Raw genomic sequence first — 25,910 nt, 5'->3', positions numbered from 1 at the left:
CTCCTTTAAAAAAAAAAATATATCGTTTTTATCCAAGTTTAATCCTTGGTTATATGGTGCTTTATTCTTGTCCCCTTTACAAATAATAATACAATTCTTGGCGCAATTGAGAGACTTAATATTTGAAAACATGCCTAGTAAAATATGTGCATCAGTGTTATGTTTTTTTAGCCAACATTTTTATTGCAAGCACATGGAAGCCATAGTTGGTAGGTGCGTGCCTTCTTTTTTCCTTTTTATGTTCGTGGTACATGCTTGCAGTAAAGCCTAAAATAATATTTAATGTAGGAGCAACATTGTTTCTTCTCAAACTACTGAGTGGCACCCTTCATTTTATGAGCTTTCTCTTAGGGCATTGCAGTATAGTCACCACACTGCAACTTGAATTATTCAGGGTTCTTGCTACAGCTGTACTACTTTTTCCCCTCTTGATCTAATGCTAGTATAACCAATTTAGTTTCCATCACCTTTGGTTCCTAAGTATTTATAGCACTTCACCTATTCAAGAACACTTTCATATCAGTGGCAGATAAACTTTCTGGAAATTGTATTAAACACAATTATTTGTGTTTTATTTAAATATACTATCATCAAATTGCATTCTGCAGATTTAACGTTAATGCTTGTTTTTTGTTACCAGTGTGTTGCTTTTAATACATGTTTAGCGGTGTTACACATTCACAAGTTGGACAGCTGAGCTGTCCCTCAGTGTACATAGATGTTGAGACTTGAGCCAGGCTTTTGACAGCAGTGCTGTCCCTCTGCTCACACGGATCTAACCGCGCATGTACGCATTCCTCTACTGTACAGATACAACAGTCGAAACTCTTTCTCATGTCACACAGAGGCTGATCTTATACACTCGGCTCCTTATCCTCCTCCGCCGCAGAGATCTTAAGCGCTCCTGGCTTACTTACAGAGAGGCCACCTTAGGTTGCAAAGATCTTATGAGATAAGGCCTCAAAGAGCATCGTTAATCTCTGTGCATTTCAAATTCTCTCGGGCTCGAGTTCAGCTGGAACGGCCCTGCCTGATGAACACATCTGGCTCCGATCTCAGACAGAAGAACTATCTATCCCACAAGTTCGTTTACGCTCTGACCTTTACTGAGACCAGAATTTGCAATGCAGTAGGTCTCGCATTTACCCGACTTTAAGCTATTGGTATTGTATGAGACTATGCCTTTTATTTATTTATACTTCCTATAGAAAATTTTACCTGAAACCCATCTTTTTAAAATATAACATTCTTAGTACAAAGAAAGCGAAGCAACTGATGTTTAACTTAGAGAGTCCAGATATATGTTTTTATGTGGCTACTTATATTCTGAAATGCATTCTTTTACGTAAATTAATCATTGTATAAATCCAATACACAACCCTGATTTTTTAAACTTAATTATTGCCAGTTCTTCCAGCACCTATTGCACTTTATTGTTAGCTTGTGTACGAATATCGATTGATTGTATGTATTTATACGCACTTTAACTTTGCGAAATTTGTACATATGCCAGAAGATGAGTACTTCCAGCATTTTTTGCACTTACTGCTAATTTGCACATGTACTATTAGGCGAGAGTATCAATATGCACTTTAGATTGCTCATTTGCACAAATGTTATACGTATATTGTACATAGTACTGTCGGTGTTTGGTAAATCAAGGTCGATGCAAATTACAATGTATTGTAATTCATTTGTGGTTTGCTATGTATTGTAATTTATTTTTGACTTTTGCTACATGGTTGTATCTTTACAAACCGAATAAAGCATTTCGAAACGACGGCCTTTTATTTAGGTTTAAAAACTAAAACAAAAATAAAAAGCATTATCATTTGCAATGTCAATAGCTCAAACTCGAGTAAATGCGAAACCTATTGCATTGCAAATTCTTGTTTAGTAGTCTCACTAGGCCCTAACAGAACACAGGCATTGTACTGAGCTGACTATTATTTGCTCCCTGCCATGCACTGCTTATGACCTCACATATTTAATCACTCATGACATATTCAGTGTCATCATTGATGACATTTGAAATTACATCATTAATGATATCACTGATATCATCCAACTTAGTGCCTATCCATTTACTCTATAAACCTGTACAGCATTTCAGATATTAAAGTAAGTTCTAAATGGCGCTGAATCATGTAAAGTATAAATTACCCTTCAGAAACACAAGCCCCTTTAGCTGAACCAAGGCTCATCGCGCGCACAGCCTTCACCCTGTACTGAACACTTGGATAACCAAACTCATATGGGCTCTCAACCAGACATTAAAGTTACCTAAAATATACCTGGTTGGGTTAGATTAAAGTGCCACTAAATAAACACTGCTATATTTCCTTGCATTTATCTCACTTCTATTTGTAATATTACGTGTGACTCCCAGCCTGACCGAGGCAAATGATTCAGGCATTTGAATCTGTGATAGATTCCAACCCTGCAGAATCATAGTTATAATTAAGTATTTTTTCTTCTTCTCAATTGAAATATAAAAAAACTGTTGTGGGCTTTCAAGTTATAGGTCTGTAAGAATTTAATGGAGGGGATGTGTGAAGCGAATGTACTCCTTTCATGAACTAATGTAATACTCAGGCTAAATTCTTGTTTTCTTTATCAGTCCACAGAGATCTGAAGCCTCACAATATTCTTATCTCCATGCCTAATGCACATGGCAAGGTAAAAGCTATGATCTCTGATTTTGGCCTGTGCAAGAAACTCGCAGTGGGCAGACACAGCTTTAGCCGTCGGTCTGGCGTCCCTGGCACAGAAGGGTGGATTGCACAAGAAATATTGAGTGAAGATTGTAAAGATAATCCTGTAAGTGAGAAAATTAAAATAAGCGTTCCTTTGTACGAAAAAGTTTACAATGAAGCCTTCAAAAGACAGGTTTTTGGAAAGGCTACAATTAGAATTTGCTATAATGTATGCTAATCTCATTGAAAGATAGTCTTTTTAAGGGGGATTTTAGGCATGCCTGAAAATTTCATTTTTTTTAACATTTTAATGTAATCCATCAGAAAAAAAAGAATATAAACAAGCATTGGCATAGCCAATAGGTCTCGCTTTTGGGACCTTCTGAGTAAAGTGTTATGCAGCACAAGATCCTTGGTGCAACCACATCAACTGTTGCGTGGCTAAACACTTATAAGGTCCCAAAGGCGAGACCTATTGGCTATTGCACTACTTGGTGTGGTTGTTGGTGTGTGTGGTTGTTGGTGTGTGTGGTTGTTGGTGTGTGTGGTTGTTGGTGTGTGTGGTTGTTGGTGTGTGTGGTTGTGGTTGGGGTTGGGTGTGGTTGTGGTTGGGTGTGGTTGTGGGTGTGGTGGGGTGTGTATGGTTGGGTGTGTGTGTGTGGTTGGGTGGGTGGGAGGGGGGTTGTCTGTGGTTGGGTGTTTGTGGGTGGTTTGTGTGTGGCGGTGTGGGGGTGGTTGTGTGGGTGTGGTTGTGTGTGTGGGTGTGGTTGTGTGTGTGATTGCGTGGTTGTGTGTGGTTGTGTGTGTGGTTGCGTGGTTGTGTGTGTGATTGCGTGGTTGTGTGTGTGGTTGGGTGGTTGTGTGTGTGGTGTGGTTGTGTGTGGTTGTGTGTGTGGCTGGGTGGTTGTGTGTGTGGTGTGGTTGTGTGTGTGGTTGTGTGTGTGTGGTTGTATGTGGGGTTGTGGTTGTGTGTGGGTGCGATTGTGGGTGCGGTTGGGGGGGTGTGGGTGTGTGTGTGGTTGAGGAGAAGATTCTAAAATTGGTCCTTCAATGGGAAGCCTTTTTGATATTTCAGTATTGCGGAGCTATGATCGCATTTTCTCTTATAAGAAATTAGTCTTCCTGTGCATTTGAGCACAGCTTTGACTGTGGCTAGTGAGGCTTGCGGCACAACCACAAGAATAGTGTTGCTGAATTTCCATTGAGAAATAATCAGTGCATTGGCTGCTGTTTTCAGTTGTGCGGCTGCTACAAGAAAATTTGATTTTACTAAGGGTGAGCTAATGCCTTGATGTCAGTAATATTTACAACAAGGGGTGGTGAGGGACAGAGTCTCTGAATTAAACAGAATACTCTCACCCAGTCAAGAGATCAGGGCTAGATCCAACACCTTTTTTAGCTCACTGCACCATCCCAGTTTCAGAACCTGGCTGTATGCAAATTAGTCTGTTCCTGTCCCAGTGCATGATGGGAACAGGGCAAACCAAACTACAAAAGCCAATTCTTACACTGGGAAGGAAACAAGCTACCGGGGACCGGTTTCTGGCATTTCAGCCTCTTCGGCCCGGCTTGCTTGAATCCTGATGGTGCAATGAGCAAGGGACTCACATCTGAGTATACCCTTCCACGCTTAGGGTGGACAAAAATATTTACAACAAGGGGTGGTGAGGGACAGAGTCTCTGAATTAAACAGAATACTCTCACCCAGTCAAGAGATCAGGGCTAGATCCAACACCTTTTTTAGCTCACTGCACCATCCCAGTTTCAGAACCTGGCTGTATGCAAATTAGTCTGTTCCTGTCCCAGTGCATGATGGGAACAGGGCAAACCAAACTACAAAAGCCAATTCTTACACTGGGAAGGAAACAAGCTACCGGGGACCGGTTTCTGGCATTTCAGCCTCTTCGGCCCGGCTTGCTTGAATCCTGATGGTGCAATGAGCAAGGGACTCACATCTGAGTATACCCTTCCACGCTTAGGGTGGACAAAAATATTTACAACAAGGGGTGGTGAGGGACAGAGTCTCTGAATTAAACAGAATACTCTCACCCAGTCAAGAGATCAGGGCTAGATCCAACACCTTTTTTAGCTCACTGCACCATCCCAGTTTCAGAACCTGGCTGTATGCAAATTAGTCTGTTCCTGTCCCAGTGCATGATGGGAACAGGGCAAACCAAACTACAAAAGCCAATTCTTACACTGGGAAGGAAACAAGCTACCGGGGACTTGTCTCCTTTCTGGTGAAGAATTGGCTTGGTAGTTTAGTCTGCCCTGTTCCCATGATGCACTGGGCCAGGGACAGACTGATTTGCATATAGCCAGACACTCTGTTCATCACCACCCCCTTTTTGTAAATCGTTTTTGGCCACTATAGGTGTGGCAGGGTATACTCAGACATGAGTCCCTTTCTCACTGCTCCATCAGGATTCAAGCAAGCCGGGCCGAAGAAGGCTGAAATGCCAGAAACCGGTCCCCGGTAGCTTGTCTCCTTTCTGGTGAAGAATTGGCTTGGTAGTTTAGTCTGCCCTGTTCCCATGATGCACTGGGCCAGGGACAGACTGATTTGCATATAGCCAGGTTCTGAGCTGGGATGGGGCAGTGAGATAAATAACGGTGATGGATCAAGCCCTGATCTTTGGACTGGGTAAGAGTGGTCTGTTTAACTCAGACACTCTGTTCATCACCACCCCCTTTTTGTAAATCGTTTTTGGCCACTATAGGTGTGGCAGGGTATACTCAGACATGAGTCCCTTTCTCACTGCTCCATCAGGATTCAAGCAAGCCGGGCCGAAGAAGGCTGAAATGCCAGAAACCGGTCCCCGGTAGCTTGTCTCCTTTCTGGTGAAGAATTGGCTTGGTAGTTTAGTCTGCCCTGTTCCCATGATGCACTGGGCCAGGGACAGACTGATTTGCATATAGCCAGGTTCTGAGCTGGGATGGGGCAGTGAGATAAATAACGGTGATGGATCAAGCCCTGATCTTTGGACTGGGTAAGAGTGGTCTGTTTAACTCAGACACTCTGTTCATCACCACCCCCTTTTTGTAAATCGTTTTTGGCCACTATAGGTGTGGCAGGGTATACTCAGACATGAGTCCCTTTCTCACTGCTCCATCAGGATTCAAGCAAGCCGGGCCGAAGAAGGCTGAAATGCCAGAAACCGGTCCCCGGTAGCTTGTCTCCTTTCTGGTGAAGAATTGGCTTGGTAGTTTAGTCTGCCCTGTTCCCATGATGCACTGGGCCAGGGACAGACTGATTTGCATATAGCCAGGTTCTGAGCTGGGATGGGGCAGTGAGATAAATAACGGTGATGGATCAAGCCCTGATCTTTGGACTGGGTAAGAGTGGTCTGTTTAACTCAGACACTCTGTTCATCACCACCCCCTTTTTGTAAATCGTTGATGTCAGTAATGTCAGAAAGAGTGGCATCAATTGCAATGCCAAATGATTTGACTGGTGAAGTAATTGAGAAAAGGAGTATCAGCAGCCCTGAAATGCTGGGTTCAGGAAAAATTGTTTTGCTTTTCTTTAAAGCAATATACAGATCCTATATGAGCGTACATATAACATATTTTTCATTTGTATTTACAATGAATTTTGTGTGTGCATTCACACATCAGATATTAAAATGTGTATTCAAAATAAAGATGCTCATTTAAATGATCATTTCAGACTGTTTTCTTTCTTGTCTTGTTTGCAGACCTACACAGTTGACATTTTTTCAGCTGGCTGCGTGTTCTATTACGTGGTTTCAGAAGGCAGTCATCCATTTGGCAAGTCCCTGCAGCGGCAAGCCAACATTCTTCTAGGGGCTTACAGTCTAGACTGTTTGGACCTTGAAAAGCATGGTATGTAAGGTCACTGAAAATTGTATACACACTGATTGACTTCACTCCTTCACTTCATCACACGTAGGTGATATGTTATGTTGATTTGCATAGTACAGTAATCCCCCGAGAAGAGTATCCAGGTGCTTGGCAAGGTGTGTAGGTGAGTGGTCCCAAGGTGCTTATATGAAGAGCCATGCTCCGCTTCTTACAGAACTCAACAAGTGAGGAAGAGGCTCTGATGTGTTGAGGGAGGTCATTCCATGTCTTGGGTGCGATGTAGGAGAATGAGCGGCCTCCAGTTTTTCATTTGCAAATGCATTGCATGTGTGAGTGAGGCAGAGCGTAGTTGTCAGGTGAGTGAAAGTGTGTGTGGCTATGTAGGTATTCTGTTCCTGTGTTGGTTTGTGCTTTGAATGTGTGCGTCAGAAGTTTGAATTTGATGCGCTTATATAAATGGGGAGCCAGTGAAGCTTGCTGAGGTGCGGTGGGATGTGGGTGCAGCCTGGGAGGTCTAATATGAGCCTTGTGGCTGTGTTCTGGATGGTCTGGAGTCTGTGTAGAAGTTGTTTGAAGATTCTGGTGTAAAGGGTGTTGCCGTAGGTAGTCCTGCTTGCTGGTGATGAGTGCTTGTGTGACAATCCTTCTGGTGTTCTGAGGCAGCCGTTTGTGGATCTTTCGCAGCACATGTAGCAGGTGGAAGCCAGAGATGAACCTTCTTGTTGAGCTTGTCATCTCGGATGATCCCTAGATTTCTTGCGTGGTCTGTTGTTGTGAGTGTTGGTCCTAGCTCTGACAGTCACCAGGTGGAATCCCATAGGGAGGTCTTGTTGCCGAAGACCAGTGCTTTCATCTTTTCAGAGTTGAGCTTCAGGCATTTGGTTTGCAACCATTCTGATACCATGGTCATGAAGTTGGTTCTGGTGATGTTTGAGGATGAGTTGGGTTTCATCTGCGTAGGAGATGATGGTGATGTCTTGTGATTGGATGATGTTGGCAACAAAACTCATGATATTCCTTTTTTGTTTCCCCTATCCTTCTGCCCCCACCATTTTCTTTGGGTGGCAAGAAAACGAATGCAAGGAAAATAGAACTGTGTGAGTTGCTAGCCCTTGACGCAGTATCTTTGTATTGTAGCAATGTTCTTGTTAAACAGCTTGCAACGAAGAGTCACTCCGTGTTGAACATCAGCTCCTGCCTCTACCAGAGACACACTATGATGTTCAGTAATGCATTACCACTTTGTTCACTATTACTAATATGCTGCCTGCTCTACCACCACACTACTCCCTATAGAATTGTGCTGGTCTCTTATTCTGCATGACCATCCTGTTACTGCAGGACTAAGCAATTTTCACACCGGCCATCATAAGGTTACCACAATCAACTCTTTAATACCACCCTGAGCACTGCACTACCATCATCAACACACCATACAGCCACTCCAGCATCCAACTACCCACCATTGCACTATCTTCCCCTGCCTGACTGCTACCAACAAGTAGCAGTACATTATCTTAAGCTACTTATTTGGTTTGTTAACTGCATGTTTACTAATTAATCTGCCTCTGGTGATGTTTAGGCTGTGCTTGTGCACAATTATGAGTTTAATCACATAGTCAATGGGTTCGAGGCATGTGGGCTGCTGAATTCATATCTGTGCATAGATCGCCGCCTAGTGTTGGGTCTGGATGATTGCACATTGTTGTCCTGGAAGAGTCTTCGAAGTATCACAAGATAGGTGGCTCCTCCCCTGGACTACAGTGCGCATGGGCATCCTCTCCATCCCCAGATAGTTTTTTTCCGCCATTGGGTTCGGATACATTTTCCTGTACTCCAAGTTCGGAATCGAAATAAACTTCTCTAATAGGTCAAAAGGCCTTCGGATTCGTCTGTATATTTTTCGATCGGTACCGAAAAGCGTTCTTCACAATTTACGTGCACTCCGGTCGTCGAATCGGGCCCTTGGGCCTTCTCGACTCCACGTGGACCGACGGTCGATGGAGCGAAGTCCATTCAAATATTGCCCGCAGTGCAACTCAAAGTTCCCGCATACAGATAAGCATCCTGTATGCAACAAATGCTTATCACCAGATCATAATGAAGACGATTGCCTAGCTTGTGCCCAGTTCCGGTCCAAAAAGATGATCCGGAATCGGCGGGCGGCAAGGCAAGAGATGCAGAGGTCGGCACCGGAGCCCGAGAATATCTTCGACGACGAAGAACTAGTAGACGTCGAAGACTCGGATCAAGACTCCGACGCCGACTCTGAATATTATATCGACGAGGAAGAACACATTGTCGAGGTCGATGAATACAACCAAGACATCGTAGCTGTCGCGGACGACTCCGATGACAATGAGGGGCGAACCGTGAGTACAACGTCCCACACATACACTACACCTTGAACAGAGACTCAGGTCGAGGCATCCCCAACAGGCCTTAGCCAAGACCTAAACACTGATTCTATAGCCCCGCAATACAACCCGGCTAAGAATATACAAAAAGAGCCTTCTGAAACACGTAATCCAAGACCGGTTCAATCGAAACCGAAAGTCTTCGACACGACAGTCTTCGGACAGAACGTCGTCGAACCGAAGGGGATAACCACAAAGGGCGCCGAGCCGAAGGCCAGCGTTCCATATAAACCTTCGAAACCAAGGGCCGTCGACTCGAACAAATCCAGTTCGACAGCCGAAAAAGGGCAACATTTGGTCTACGAAAGCAAAGGGGCCACGCCCAAGGCGGTCGTCGACCCGAAAACGAAACCGTAAGTAGACCAACCAAGAACGGTCGAGCCGAAGTACATCGATCCGAAGAAGGGCGCCAAGCTGAAGCCCATCGATCAAAAGAAGGGCATCGAGCCGAAGCCACAGGCTCCAAGAACACCTGTACAACCGAACAAGCCAGGACTCCCGATAAAGGTTGTCGAGCTAATAAAGCCAATCGGCCCAAAAAAGGTGGTGCAACCGGTAAAAGACGTCGCACCGACAAAACCTGTTGGACAGACACTGCCCATAAAACCGCAAAAGCAGATCATGGCACCGAAAACGGTCGAACCGAAGAAGGTCGAACCTAAATCATTGGCACCTAGGCAAAAGACTGTGGAAGAGGAGATCATCCATCCAGACCCCTCTACAGAAGATCAGTCTAAACTATATACTGACCCAAATACTGGGAAAGTGACTGTTTACAAGAGGAAGAAAAGACCAGTGCCTGCTGAAGACTGTAGGAGAGTAGGGTCTGCTATCCTATGGTCACCCCAAATTTTTGCTTTTTGCTTCACTGGTTTATGACTTAATAAGGCTGTGGGCCTGCTAATCAGACCCACAGCCTGCTGTTCTCTCTAAATTACGGCCAATGCACCCTAGGTGCATTACGAATTGGAACTAGTTCGGTGCATTACGAATTGGAACTAGTTCACCTTATTGGCCTCTGCAACAGTGTACCCTAGGTACCCAGGGCATAGGTGTTTCCAAGGCCTACCAGGGGCTGCAGCATGTATTGTGCCACCCCTGGCCTGGCCTCCATATTTGACACAACTGGCTGATCACTCAGCTGGGGTAAGTTGGTGTAATCACCTCTAACTTAGATATAGTATCCCTATATCTAACCTTAAACTGGACACATATGTTCCTATCAGCCACTCCTATGGAAGGCCTCATCAATCCTGGAGGCAGAGTGCTTGGAAATATGTGAGATAGGGCTCTAGCATGAGCTGAGCCTGTCTGCAGCTGTCGGGAACCACTCCCTTAGCTGTTCCGGGATATTGCCATACCATATACACTTAAGTGCATTCTAATCCTCGCGGTTATTTGCTATCTTTGGTTTGTCTTTATCAAAACATGTCGAGTAAGGTGTCATACGAATTGGAATACTATCCCCTCGACAGTTCTGAAGACGGGGATAGCATTCCACCCTTCTAGAGGGACATGACATGTGTGTAGCCTTAACCCCGGTTAAAGTTAACCAGAGCCTCAGCATCACAAAATGGATGTTGCCACCACAGACACAAGTCTGACCTCCTGCTGCTGGGAATCCTTCCAGCGAGGGAGGCTTGGACAAAGGGTTTCCTGCCTTGGGAGGTGCGAGCACCACCCCAGACAGGGTTTTGTGTATTGGGTAGGACAGGGCTGAATAGATTGAGACATGCCCGGGGCACACAAGGTGTCCCCGTGCATAAGCCAGTCCAAACCGGTCCTGGGACTTTCCAGACCCAGGCCTGGCGAGGAGCTGGACAAAGGAAAGGGGGTGTAACCGCTCCCCTTCCTGGTCCCACCCAGAGGAGGGGCCTAGTAGGTGATCCACCCCTCAGATTGGGAATTAGAGTGGGAGCAGTGCCATTGCACAGCAGATCTTCCTGAAATCAACTTTACACGAAGAAGACGACTGGACTTCGACATTCTGCTGCACAGAAGACTGAAGAGAATCTCCCTTGTGGCCTAGGAGTGGCCACCCTGTGAAAGCAGGTCCCAACCAGCGAATCGACGTCTGCTTTGCCGCCGCCTCCCACCGGAGCCCGAGCCCAGAGCCTGACAAGACCCAGACTTCTCACAGCCCGATCCACAGTCCCTGCAAAGAAGGGACCCGTGGAGGCACCGAGAGACGTGGGACCGGACCTCTTGAAAGACCCCCCGAGAAGCTGACAGCGCAGCATCCGAGGCACCCTCGACGTTGTGCTTTGGGGACTGAGAACCCCCACCACCGAGCAGCCCTTGCACCGAAGATCAGCCCCCCAGCATCTCCACGATCTGCGTGGGGCCCTTTTGCATTGTGCCACTCGACGCGCCATCCCGGCCACTAGCCACGTGGTCAGCGGCCATCTTGGCGACGAAACCGAAGAACTACACTGCGGGTCTGGTTGCTCCAGACTTGCCCTAGCTCCTGTAAAAAGAAGCACCCGCTCTGACCTTGCTGGTCCGAGTAACAAGCCTTTTTCGATTCCTGCGTGGCTTGCATTAGCCAAGGCCTGTTTGCTTCAATCAAGTTGCCGACACTGCCAACAGCGAGAAGCCTGCGTGGGACAGCTTGTGACCGACTCCTGGACGTCCTCGACCCCCGGTGTCCACGTGGCTGCAGAGAGAAGCTACACCTCAACGCCTGTTTGCACCCGACATCGCCTGGTTCCGATCTGGTTCCACGGTAGTCACTGGCTAGTGACTTTGAACATTGTCCCCTCTGCTTTCAGGTCTTCACATCTTCAGATCCACCCTTGGATCCACCGGAACTCTTCACATCGAGCCGCCTGCAGCATCTTCAGCTCCAAGCACCATCGACCCGCGTGACGAAACCCGACACTACTTCGATCCTGTGCACCCGCTTCCTGTGGGTGAGGTAACTCAGCTCCGCCGGTGTTCCTACACTGGTACACATCTCTAGGGCCGTTGTCTCAAGTTTCAGCTTTCTAGGTCACTCGGAAGGTTCTGAACTAACTAACTTTGTACTTTTTACGCACCATAGACTTTACATTGGTGAGTGCGTGCACTTTAAACACTGCACCCGAGTCCCGCGGGCCTTTCCCGACTTAGTCACTGCTAGTCCCGAACAGCTCCAGCGATTCCCAAGGCCCTAGGCCTGTTTCCTTTTAGATTGGTATCTCTTATACCACTTTCTTAGTATATGGTTTAGGTGGCCCCTAGGGCTCATCCATATTGTGCAACTTTTGTGTATTTTAAACTGTCTTGTGTTTAACGCTTGTGCTTCTGTGCTCATAAAGAGTCCAGGGGATATTTGTAGTTAATAAATCTATATATATTTTCAATATATAACTGTGTGGTGTCCTTTCATTTGGTATTCAAGGGGGTTGTGTATGGTAATACAGCTGGCTTCACATGCCTTTCAGGGTTTAGCCTAAGACTGCTTTGTCCACGTTACCACTAGGATAACTGGTCTATAAGGTTGACTTACAACCAATCATCATAAGGGTTGTTTGGACTGATACAAGGTGGTTCCAGAATTGGAAACATCATATATCAGGCCAACTTCTCACATTGGTGAGCAGCGGATTGGTATCTGAGCTTGCTGTTGTTTTACCATTGCAATCTTTGAGATTATCATTTGAAAGATCATACAGGTACCTGCTAGGTACATATAAAACAAGACTAGTATTCTTAAGTTCTACTGAACTTAGTTGTTGTAGAGGATAGGGAGTAGCACACCCTGACTACAACTACTAGATAGGTTTAGTAGGTAAACACCAGTGTAGGTAGATTGCAACGTATCCACCCACACTAGAGCAATGTCTGGAGCAGAGGGTTCCACTGGGAACATCCCTGTTGAGAGTGACCCTCCAAGGGCACCATCCAAATTTGCTATTTTTTCCTTTAAGGAATTAAGACAGCTGTGTGTCTTAAGGGGTCTGAAGACGGGGCCTTCCCCTACTACAGACCACCTTAGAGAGATCTTAGACCAGTCTGAGACTCTAAAGACCTCCAAGGCAGACCCCACAGGGAATGCTGAAGGAGGCTCTCCTTCTGAGGTTGACACTGCAGAAGCCCCTGTCCCTATAGTCCTGGTAGATGAGGAAGCCCCCATCACTGGAGCTCCTCAGGTAGATGAGGAGGAGGAAGAGGAAAAAGAGACAGAAGGGGGGAGCAGTGAGTCTGATGATGACCGAAATAGTCAGGTACTGGTCAGTAGACGGAACCAGACTAACTTAAGCCTATTTGGGACTGAATCTGGAAACAACCCATTCAGACCCCAGGTGGACTTAACCAGAAGCCTAGGAGGAGAAGGACTCACTCAGGTGACTCTGACAACTCCCATGCTTCTAGAGGTTCTCATGGTCACTCCAGAAGGGAGATGACTAGCCCTCAGAGAAGGGAACATGAGGCCAAAATGAGAGAGGCTGAATTGGGGATCCAGAGAAAAGAGTTAGAGGTTGCCCTGGCCCAAGAGAAACTTGCTAGAGCAAGACAGCCTAGAGAGAGTGGGGTAATGGAACCCACTGGTTGCAGCAATATCCACAAGGATAAAGAAAGGTCTTTTGATAACAGAAACCTGAGTAAGATTGTGCCCCCGTACAAAGCTGGGGATGATATCCATAAATGGATGACTGCACTTGAGAGAGCCTGCAAGGTACAGCAGATCCCTCAGGAGCAGTGGGCGGCAATCTTGTGGCTCTCCTTTGAAGGTAGAGGCCGAGACAGACTCCTCACAGTTAGTGATGGGGATTCTAGAAACTACCTGGTCCTGAAGAGTGCTCTGATTGATGGGTTAGGCTTAACCACTGAACAGTACAGGTTAATGTTCAGAGATACCCAGAAGACACAGACTCAGGACTGGTCTGAATTTGTTGAGTGTGCCACTAAGGCTCTGGAGGGATGGTTGCTGGGAAGCAAGGTTACAAACTATGAAGGATTGTATAATTTGCTGATGAGAGAACAGATTTTAAATAATTGTCAGAACCAGCAGTTGCATCAACATTTGGTTGACTCAGATTTGACCTCTCCCAAGAATTGGGAAAGAGGGCAGATAAATGGGTTAGAACCAGTGTTAAGCAAAAGAACCAGAACCAGGGTGGTGACCAGAAGAAAACAGACCAGAAGGGTGGGGAGCAGAAAACTAAAGACCAGAAGTCTTCAACAAGGCCCCAAACTAATGCAGAGGGTGGGTCCCAAACTTCTAAGAAGAAGAAGAAAGAAGGTCAAAGAAAACCCTGGTGTAGTACTTGTAAAAACACCTCTCACTGGACAAGTGAGTGTAAAAAGGGTGGAGCCCCCAGCACTGCAGCCCCTAAGGCACCTGCACCCACTAGTACAGCTAGCAGTGCTGGTCCACAAACCAAGGGGGTAGTGGGTATCACCTTGGGAACTGAAGGAGATTCTGACCTAGTCAGAACCCTTACACAGGCTGTTCTGATTTGTGAAGGGGACATAGATTTGACCCCTGACAAAAGTCACAGTAACCTGGGCAAATACAGACAGACACCTTTGATTAATAACAAAGTGGCTCAAGCTTACAGGGACACATGTGCCAGTGTCACTATGGTGACACCTAACTTTGTGGACCCTGGACAATACATGCCAGGTGATAATTACCTGGTGACCAATGCCAGCAGTGTGGCAATTGTTAACTTTTCCTGGGGAGGGGTAACTGGCCTAAAAAGAGTTGTGGTTAGTGCTGATCTCCCAGTTGAATGTTTTTGGGCAATGACCTGGAGAGCTCTCTATGGTCAGAAGTTGAGTACAGGACTCGTGCAGAGATGTTAGGGATATCATCACATGTCCTTGCTGTGACCAGGTCACAGGCCAAAAAGTGCCTCTCTGAACCTCAGGTCTTGGATCCTGGAACAATGGACCAAGTACCTTCCAAGAAGAAGAACAGGAGGGTTAAGGCTGTGCCTTCCCAACTGCCTGCAAGTGAGGATCAAGCTTCACAGGAAGCTGGTCTTGAGACCCCTGAAGGAACTGTCTCTGAAGAACTTGAACCTGACCAGGTTGAGTTTCTGGGGACAGGGGGACCTTCTAGGGCAGACTTGGGGCAGGCTCAGTTAACCTGTCCTTCTCTTGAACCCCTCAGACAGCAGGCTGCTGCTGAGGCTGCTGGGAATGCTCAAGGTGCCCATAAAGTTTATTGGGATGAAGGACTCCTTTACACAGTGGGTAGAGACCCCAAGCCTGTTGCAACCAGGAGGTTGGTTATACCTCTGCAATTTAGGGGTTTCCTTCTCACCTTGGCCCATGATATTCCTTTAGCAGGACACTTAGGCCAGAATAAGACCTGGGACAGGCTTGTCCCTCACTTTCACTGGCCTCACATGTCTGAAGACACCAAGGAGTTTTGTCGCTCCTGTGAGACCTGCCAAGCCAGTGGTAAAGCGGGTAGCACCACAAAGGCCCCCCTGATACCACTACCTGTGGTGGGGGTTCCCTTTGAAAGAGTGGGGATTGATATTGTAGGTCCAATGGCTCCCCCTACAGCATCTGGGCACAGATTCATACTGGTGGTGGTGGACCATGCCACCAGGTACCCAGAGGCAATCCACTTAGGGCCACAACAGCTCCTGTTGTGGCCAGGGCCTTACTTGGAGTTTTCTCCAGAGTGGGGTTTCCTAAGGAGGTAATATCTGACAGAGGTGCCAACTTCATGTCAGGATATTTGACAGCTATGTGGAAGGAATGTGGTGTCAACTACAAGTTCACCACTCCTTACCATCCACAGTGTAATGGGCTTGTTGAAAGATTTAACAAGACCCTAAAGGGTATGATCAAAGGATTACCTGAAAAGCTCAGGCGAAGATGGGACATCCTTCTACCCTGCCTTTTGTATGCTTACAGAGAGGTTCCTCAAAAGGGGGTTGGCTTCAGCCCCTTTGAATTGTTATTTGGGCACCCTGTAAGAGGACCCCTATGTCTAGTGAAGGAAGGATGGGAGTTACCTCTCAAAAAGCCTAAACAGGACATAGTGGACTATGTACTTGGTCTCCGCTCCAGGATGGCTGAGTACATGGAAAAGGCATCCAAAAACCTGGAGGCTAGCCAAGAATTACAGAAAGCTTGGCATGACCAAAAGGCTGTCTTGGTTGAGTTTCAGCCAGGACAGAAGGTATGGGTGTTGGAGCCAGTGGCCCCAGCAGCACTCCAAGACAAATGGTCTGGACCCCATACAATTCTGGAGAAGAAGGGAGAGGTTACCTACTTGGTGGACCTAGGAACTCCCAGGAGCCCCCACAGGGTGCTCCATGTCAACAGACTAAAGGCATATGTCAACAGGGAAGACATGGGCTTGCTCATGGCTACAGACGAGGGGCAGGAGGAAGAGAGTGACCCTCTCCCAGACCTGCTCACTCAGAACCCTGAGGATGGCTAAGTTGATGGTGTGGTCTTAGATGGCAGCCTCACTGAACATCAACAAAATGACTGTAGACAAGTTCTGCAGGCATACAGGCATATGTTCTCATTGACACCCAGTCAGACTAACTGGTGTACCCATGTGGTGGACACTGGTGACAGTCTTCCTGTAAAGAGCAAGATTTACAGGCAACCTGATCATGTCAGGGACTGTATAAAGACTGAGGTGCAAAAGATGCTGGAATTAGGTGTCATTGAGCCTTCAGAGAGCCCCTGGGCTAGTCCAGTGGTTCTCGTCCCCAAACCTCGCACCAAAGATGGCAAGAGAGAGATGAGGTTCTGTGTGGATTACAGAGGACTCAATGCTGTCACCAGGACAGATGCACACCCTATTCCAAGGGCAGATGAGCTCATTGACTAGTTGGCTTCTGCCAAATATTTGAGCACATTTGACTTGACAGCTGGCTACTGGCAAATCAGGTTAGCTGAGGAGTCTAAAGCCAAGACAGCATTTTCTACCCCTAGTGGGCATTATCAATTTGTGGTGATGCCCTTTGGTTTGAAAAATGCACAGTGGGTAGAGACCCCAAGCCTGTTGCAACCAGGAGGTTGGTTATACCTCTGCAATTTAGGGGTTTCCTTCTCACCTTGGCCCATGATATTCCTTTAGCAGGACACTTAGGCCAGAATAAGACCTGGGACAGGCTTGTCCCTCACTTTCACTGGCCTCACATGTCTGAAGACACCAAGGAGTTTTGTCGCTCCTGTGAGACCTGCCAAGCCAGTGGTAAAGCGGGTAGCACCACAAAGGCCCCCCTGATACCACTACCTGTGGTGGGGGTTCCCTTTGAAAGAGTGGGGATTGATATTGTAGGTCCAATGGCTCCCCCTACAGCATCTGGGCACAGATTCATACTGGTGGTGGTGGACCATGCCACCAGGTACCCAGAGGCAATCCACTTAGGGCCACAACAGCTCCTGTTGTGGCCAGGGCCTTACTTGGAGTTTTCTCCAGAGTGGGGTTTCCTAAGGAGGTAATATCTGACAGAGGTGCCAACTTCATGTCAGGATATTTGACAGCTATGTGGAAGGAATGTGGTGTCAACTACAAGTTCACCACTCCTTACCATCCACAGTGTAATGGGCTTGTTGAAAGATTTAACAAGACCCTAAAGGGTATGATCAAAGGATTACCTGAAAAGCTCAGGCGAAGATGGGACATCCTTCTACCCTGCCTTTTGTATGCTTACAGAGAGGTTCCTCAAAAGGGGGTTGGCTTCAGCCCCTTTGAATTGTTATTTGGGCACCCTGTAAGAGGACCCCTATGTCTAGTGAAGGAAGGATGGGAGTTACCTCTCAAAAAGCCTAAACAGGACATAGTGGACTATGTACTTGGTCTCCGCTCCAGGATGGCTGAGTACATGGAAAAGGCATCCAAAAACCTGGAGGCTAGCCAAGAATTACAGAAAGCTTGGCATGACCAAAAGGCTGTCTTGGTTGAGTTTCAGCCAGGACAGAAGGTATGGGTGTTGGAGCCAGTGGCCCCAGCAGCACTCCAAGACAAATGGTCTGGACCCCATACAATTCTGGAGAAGAAGGGAGAGGTTACCTACTTGGTGGACCTAGGAACTCCCAGGAGCCCCCACAGGGTGCTCCATGTCAACAGACTAAAGGCATATGTCAACAGGGAAGACATGGGCTTGCTCATGGCTACAGACGAGGGGCAGGAGGAAGAGAGTGACCCTCTCCCAGACCTGCTCACTCAGAACCCTGAGGATGGCTAAGTTGATGGTGTGGTCTTAGATGGCAGCCTCACTGAACATCAACAAAATGACTGTAGACAAGTTCTGCAGGCATACAGGCATATGTTCTCATTGACACCCAGTCAGACTAACTGGTGTACCCATGTGGTGGACACTGGTGACAGTCTTCCTGTAAAGAGCAAGATTTACAGGCAACCTGATCATGTCAGGGACTGTATAAAGACTGAGGTGCAAAAGATGCTGGAATTAGGTGTCATTGAGCCTTCAGAGAGCCCCTGGGCTAGTCCAGTGGTTCTCGTCCCCAAACCTCGCACCAAAGATGGCAAGAGAGAGATGAGGTTCTGTGTGGATTACAGAGGACTCAATGCTGTCACCAGGACAGATGCACACCCTATTCCAAGGGCAGATGAGCTCATTGACTAGTTGGCTTCTGCCAAATATTTGAGCACATTTGACTTGACAGCTGGCTACTGGCAAATCAGGTTAGCTGAGGAGTCTAAAGCCAAGACAGCATTTTCTACCCCTAGTGGGCATTATCAATTTGTGGTGATGCCCTTTGGTTTGAAAAATGCACCTGCCACCTTCCAAAGGTTGGTGAATCAAGTCCTCACTGGGTTGAATGCCTTTTGCGCAGAATATCTGGATGATATTGCTGTCTTTAGCTCCACCTGGGAGGATCACCTGGTCCACCTGAAGGAAGTGATTGAGGCTCTGCAGAAGGCAGGCCTCACTATCAAGGCAACAAAGTGCCAGATAGGGCAGAGTAAGGTTGTATACCTGGGCCACCTTGTAGGTGGAGGCCAAGTTCAACCACTGGAGAGTAAGATCCAGACCATCAAGGACTGGTCCCCTCCAACTACCCAGACTCAGGTCAGAGCTTTCTTGGGCCTGACTGGGTACTACAGGAAGTTTAAGAACTATGGGTCCATTGTGACTCCTCTTAATGATCTGACATCCAAGAAGATGCCCAGAAAGGTTCGGTGGACAGAAAACTGTCAAAAGGCATTTGATTACCTGAAGAAGGCCATGTGCTCTGCACCTATCCTGAAGAGTCCTGACTACTCAAGAGAGTTCATTGTCCAAACAGATGCTTCTGAGTTGGGAGTGGGAGCAGTGCTTTCACAGCTTAATGTAGATGGCCAGGACCAGCCCATTGCTTTAATTAGCAGAAGGCTGACCCCCAGAGAAAAAAGTTGGTCAGCTATTGAGAGGGAGGCCTTTGCTGTGGTGTGGGCCCTGAAGAAGTTGAGGCCATACTTGTTTGGCACTCACTTCAAGATTCAGACCGCCATAAGCCCCTCTTATGGCTTAATCAGATGAAGGGTGAAAACCCCAAACTACTCAGGTGGTCCATTTCCCTTTAGGGGATGGACTTTACAGTGGAGCACCGCCCAGGGACTGACCATGGCAACGCAGATGGTCTCTCCAGGTACTTCCATTTAGAACATGAAGACACAACTGGTCAAGGTTAGTCTAATGTCCCTGTGTTTGGGGGGGGGGGTTGTGTAGGAGAGTAGGGTCTGCTATCCTATGGTCACCCCAAATTTTTGCTTTTTGCTTCACTGGTTTATGACTTAATGTGGCTGAGGGCCTGCTAATCAGACCCACAGCCTGCTGTTCTCTCTCTAAATTACAGCCAATGCACCCTAGGTGCCTTACGAATTGGAACTGATTCACCTTATTGGCCCCTGTAACAGTGTACCCTAGGTACCCAGGGCATAGGTGTTTCCAAGGCCTACCAGGGGCTGCAGCATGTATTGTGCCACCCCTGGCCTCCATATTTGACACAACTGGCTGATCAGTCAGCTGGGGTAGGTTGGTGTAATCTCCTCTTACTTAGATATAGTATCCCTATATCTAACCTTAAACTGGACACATATGTTCCTATCAGCCACTCCTATGGAAGACCTCATCAATCCTGGAGGCAGAGTGCTTGGAAACATGTGAGATGGGGCTCTAGCATGAGCTGAGCCTGTCTGCAGCTGTCGGGAACCACTCCCTTAGCTGTTCCGGGATATTGCCATACCATATACACTTAAGTGCATTATAATCCTCGTGGTTATTTGCTATCTTTGGTTTGGCTTTATCAAAACATGTCGAGTAAGGTGTCATACGAATTGGAATACTATCCCCTCGACAGTTCTGTCGACGGGGATTGCATTCCACCCTTCTAGAGGGACACGACATGTGTGTAGCCTTAACCCCGGTTAAAGTTAACCAGAGCCTCAGCATCACAAAATGGATGCTGCCACCACAGACCCAAGTCTGACCTCCTGCTGCTGGGAGTCCTTCCAGCGAGGGAGGCTTGGACAAAGGGTTTCCTGCCTTGGGAGGTGCGAGCACCACCCCAGACAGGATTTTATGTATTGGGTAGGACAGGGCTGAATAGATTGAGACATGCCCGGGGCACACAAGGTGTCCCCGTGCATAAGCCAGTCCAAACCGGTCCTGGGACTTTCCAGACCCTGGCCTGGCGAGGAGCTGGACAAAGGAAAGTGGGTGTAACTGCCCCCCTTCCTGGTCCCACCCAGAGGAGGGGCCTAGTAGGTGATCCACCCCTCAGATTGGGAATAAGAGTGGGAGCAGTGCCATTGCACAGCAGATCATCCTGAAATCAACTTTACACGAAGAAGACGACTGGACTTCAACATTCTTCTGCTCACCAGAAGACTGAAGAGAATCTCCCTTGTGGCCTAGGAGTGGCCACCCTGTGAAAACAGGTACCAACCAGCGAACCGACGTCTGCTTTGCCGCCGCCGCAGCCCGAGCCCAGAGCCTGACAAGACCCAGACTGCCAGACTTCTCACAGCCCGATCCACAGTCCCTGCAAAGAAGGGACCCGTGGAGGCACCGAGAGACGTGGGGCCGGACCTCTTGAAAGACCCCCGAGAAGCTGACAGCGCAGCATCCGAGGCACCCTCGACGTTGTGCTTTGGGGACTGAGAACCCCCACCACCGAGCAGCCCTTGCACCGAAGATCAGCCCCCCAGCATCTCCACGATCTGCGTGGGGCCCTTTTGCATTGTGCCACTCGACGCGCCATCCCGGCCACTAGCCACGTGGTCAGCGGCCATCTTGGCGACGAAACCGAAGAACTACACTGCGGGTCTGGTTGCTCCAGACTTGCCCTAGCTCCTGTAAAAAGGAGCACCCGCTCTGACCATGCTGGTCCGAGTAACAAGCCTTTTTCGATTCCTGCGTGGCTTGCATTAGCCAAGGCCTGTTTGCTGCAATCAAGTTGCCGACACCGCCAACAGCGAGAAGCCTGCGTGGGACAGCTCGTGACCGACTCCTGGATGTCCTCGACCCCCGGTGTCCACGTGGCTGCAGAGAGAAGCTACACCTCAACGCCTGTTTGCACCCGACATCGCCTGGTTCCGATCTGGTTCCACGGTAGTCACTGGCTAGTGACTTTGAACATTGTCCCCTCTGCTTTCAGGTCTTCACATCTTCAGATCCACCCTTGGATCCACCGGAACTCTTCACATCGAGCCGCCTGCAGCATCTTCAGCTCCAAGCACCATCGACCAGCGTGACGAAACCCGACATTACTTCGACCCTGTGCACCAGCTTCCTGTGGGTGAGGTAACTCCGCTCCGCCGGTGTTCCGACACTGGTACACATCTCTAGGGCCTGTGTCTTAAGTTTCAGCTTTCTAGGTCACTCGGAAGGTTCCGAACTAACTAACTTTGTACTTTTTACGCACCATAGACTTTACATTGGTGAGTGCGTGCACTTTAAACACTGCACCCGAGTCCCGCGGGCCTTTCCTGACTTAGTCACTGCTAGTCCCGAACAGTTCCAGCGATTCCCAAGGCCCTAGGCTTGTTTCCTTTTAGATTGGTATCTCTTGTACCACTTTCTTAGTACATGGTTTAGGTGGCCCCTAGGGCTCATCCATATTGTGCAACTTTTGTGTTTTTTAAACTGTCTTGTGTTTAATGCTTGTGCTTCTGTGCTCATAAAGAGTCCAGGGGATATTTGTAGTTAATAAATCTATATATATTTTCAATATATATCTGTGTGGTGTCCTTTCATTTGGTATTCAAGGGGGTTGTGTATGGTAATACAGCTGGCTTCACATGCCTTTCAGAGTTTAGCCTAAGACTGCTTTGTCCACGTTACCACTAGGATAACTGGTCTATAAGGTTGACTTACAACCAATCATCATAAGGGTTGTTTGGACTGATACAAGGTGGTTCCAGAATTGGAAACATCATATATCAGGCCAACTTCTCACAAAGACTTTTCTACTATTCCACTCAAAAAGAAAAGAGACTGTGCAACCTCTCCTATTCTTTTCGAGCCTATCGCTCCAGCTATGTCTACTACTCCATATGCACCATACTCACCTACACGCTCTGACTACAACCCAGATGTAGATCATGACACAGATGTTGGTTTTGGTTATCCACAAAACCCAAATGTAGACCCCAATTCACAACCATGGGGGGGTGACCCAGACCCTGATGAGGCTCAACCCATTATAGACGCACCTGCATACCCAGCTAAGCCATCACCTACAGAAGACACGGTGGCATTAATAGATAGAGCAGGGCTCTACCATAATATAGAAATGCATACAGATCCTATAGAGGAAGATTTTCTGTTTGATACTCTTGCAACATCAGAAAAGACTGTCAAAACACTTCCCATGTTAAAAGGGGTCCTAAAGCATGCAAATGGCATATTCAAAGACACTGCTAGGGCACGTGTCCTCCACCCTAGAATTAAAAAAAAGTATAGGGCTGCACCATTAGACCATACTTACATTGGGGGACAACTGCCTCTAGACTCACTGGTGGTCTCCAACGCACGAAAGCGTGCAAATTCTCAAACTACTGGAGAGGCTCCTCCTCCTGACAAGGAGTCAAAGGTTTAAGAGGCATCAGGCAAGAGAGTAGCTGCTCAAGCAGCAAACTCATGGAGAATTGCCAATACTCAAGCCTTGTTGGCTAGATATGATAGGGCGCACTATGACAGTTTAGAACCACTTCTCCAACACTTAACTGAGCCTTTTAAAGAACAGGCCAATGAACTTGTACAGGAGGGAAAGTACATTTCCAATGCCTCTATTAAGTGTTCTCTAGACGCGGCAGACACAGCTGCCAGATCTATCAACACAAGCGTACTGCTTCGCATATCTGGATTTAAGACTGAGGTCCAGAACACAATTCTTAATCAGCCAATCAATCCAGATTTTTTGTTTGGTCCAGCAGTTGACTCAATTCTGGACAAAATGAAAAAGGACACAGACTGCAAAGTCAAAGGGGGCTCTTCAGTCCCAACAACACAGAGGCTCCTTTCATCGCTCCAACTACAGAGGAGGAGCGCGAGGTAACACATCGCAGCAATGCTCCACATACAACAGTAATACGCAAACCACATACAATAAAAACACAAATCGTGGTGGATACGGAGGAAATAATAACAAGGGCAGAGGGCGTGGAGGCAATGCCAATAGATCCTCCACTAATACCAAACAGTGACTTCCTGGCACTACCCCCAGACCATACAACACCGGTCGGGGGAAGGCTACAACAGTTCCTACCAGTCTGGCTAAACATCACTACAGACAAGTGGGTCAGGCAAATTATCCAACATGGCTATTGCCTAGAACTCACAGCCACACCACCCAACATACCACCCGTACAGCGTCCAATGTCAAAGGAACATATAACATTATTGCAGCAAGAGGTCATCAATATGCTGCAAAAGGGGGCCATAGAACCAGTCCCATTAGAACATCAAGGAACAGGAGTTTACTCACTATACTTCCTCATTCCCAAAAGGGACGGGTCTCTCAGACCAATATTGGACCTCAGGCCCCTCAACCAGTACATTTTATCAGAACATTTTCACATGCTCACTCTGCAACAAGTCTTACCACTGCTGTGGCAGGGAGACTTCCTAGCAACTCTAGACCTCAAAGACGCATACTTTCATATACCAATACACCCTGCTCACAGAAAGTATCTCAGGTTTACAATTCAAGGACAACACTACCAGTTCAAAGTCCTGCCATTCGGTGTAACAGCTCCACGGGTGTTCACAAAATGCCTAGCAACAGTGGCAGCGCATCTCAGGAGACAACACATTCATGTGTACCCATACCTGGACGATTGGCTGATACAAACGCCATCGGCCCAGCAATGTGCCAGCCACATGTCAAAGACCATTCATCTCCTGCACAGTCTAGGTTTCTCGCTGAACTACCCAAAGTTACACCTACAACCCACAACAGTACCTGGGAGCTACAAAAGATACACTAGCAGCAAAGACATATCCGTACACAGCATGGATCAACGGAATGCAAACGTTAATACAAAGGTTCAAACCACAACACTCATTGCCAGCTCGAGTGTTTATGCAGCTAATAGGCATGATGGCCTCGTGCATATTCATAGTCCCTCATGCCAGACTACACATGCGTCCGCTACAGGAGTGACTAGCAAGGCAGTGGAACCAGGCTCGGGGACAATTAAAAGACCTAGTGTTGGTGACCAGTCGGGCATACAACTCTCTGCATTGGTGGAATCCACAAAACCTTTGCAAAGGGACGACTGTTCCAGGAGCCTGTCCCACAAATAGTGATAACAGCGGACGCATCCCTGCTAGGCTGGGGAGCCCATGTCCTGCACTGCACAGTCCAGGGTCTATGGACTGTACTACAGAAAAAGATGCACATCAACCTACTAGAGTTGACAGCGGTCTTTCTAGCACTAAAAGCGTTCAAGAAACACTTATGCAACAAGACTGTGTTGATCCGGACGGACAACATGACAGCTATATATTATATTCAAAAACAGGGAGGAACACATTCCCCACAACTATCGCATCTAGCTCAGAGTGTGTGGAAATGGGCCATTCAAAAGAACATGTTTCTCATGGCAGAACACCTCCCAGGCAAGGACAATCAGATAACCGACCTGCTCAGTAGGCACAGCCAACAGATGCACGAATGGGAGATTCACCCCAATGTCCTCCAACCATTCTTCCGCGATGGGGACAACCGGAGATAGATCTGTTCGCCACAAGCGAAAACGCAAAATGCCAGTACTTTGCCGCCAGGTTCCCACATCCGCAGTCGCAGGGCAATGCGATATGGATGAACTGGTCAGGCAAATTTGCGTACGCTTTTCCCCCATCTCCATTAATACCGCTAGTGGCACGCATAATGCGCCAACATTCACTGACGCTAATCCTAGTTGCTCCCACATGGGCAAGGCAACCATGGTACACAACGTTCCTAGAACTGTCAGTGGTGCCTCATCAAAGACTGAGATTCACTCCCACTCTTCTAACTCAGAGCCATGGAGAAATCCAACACCCAGATCCACAACAGCTGAACCTGGCGATCTGGCTCCTGAAATCCTAAAATTTGGATACCTCAACTTGCCTCCAGACTGTATGAATATTATCAAAGAGGCAAGAAAACCCACTACTAGGGCATGTTATGCAGCAAAGTGGAAACGTTTCGTCATTTACTGCAGTAACAACAATATAAACCCATTAGATGCTTCTACGCAAAACATCATTTGCTATCTCTTGCACCTATAACGTTGCAATTTAGCCTACTCATCCATCAGGATACATTTAGCTGCGTTAGCAGCATATCTCCAAAACAGGCAACAACTTTCACTATTTAGAGTGCCAGCAATTAAAGCATTTATGGAGGGACTTAAACGAGAAATTCCCCCAAGGCACCCACCTTCACCAGTCTGGAATCTAAACATCGTTTAACCAGACTTATGCGACCACCTTTTGAACCACTGCACTCATGCGTACTATAATTTCTTACTTGGAAGGTGGCTTTCCTTATTGCCATTATTTCA

The 25,910-nt window shown here is 47.4% G+C and overlaps 1 protein-coding gene across 2 annotated transcripts in view; it reads left to right on the top strand.

The window, feature by feature from the left end:
- ERN1 (endoplasmic reticulum to nucleus signaling 1) overlaps positions 1 to 25,910 on the top strand; it is a 673,099-nt gene that overhangs the window by 560,410 nt on the left and 86,779 nt on the right. For both annotated transcript variants that reach the window (XM_086930909.1, XM_086930908.1), the window contains exons 17-18: positions 2,621 to 2,820; positions 6,395 to 6,542. In XM_086930909.1, coding sequence (XP_086787035.1) covers positions 2,621 to 2,820; positions 6,395 to 6,542 — 348 coding nt within the window. The remainder of the gene's footprint in view (positions 1 to 2,620; positions 2,821 to 6,394; positions 6,543 to 25,910) is intronic.

This window comes from Lissotriton vulgaris, chromosome 7 (genome assembly GCF_964263255.1).
Source record: "Lissotriton vulgaris chromosome 7, aLisVul1.2, whole genome shotgun sequence".
Lineage (NCBI taxonomy): Eukaryota > Metazoa > Chordata > Amphibia > Caudata > Salamandridae > Lissotriton > Lissotriton vulgaris.
Note: the sequence above shows the minus strand (reverse complement) of the source record. Positions and strands in the feature narration are given on the sequence as shown.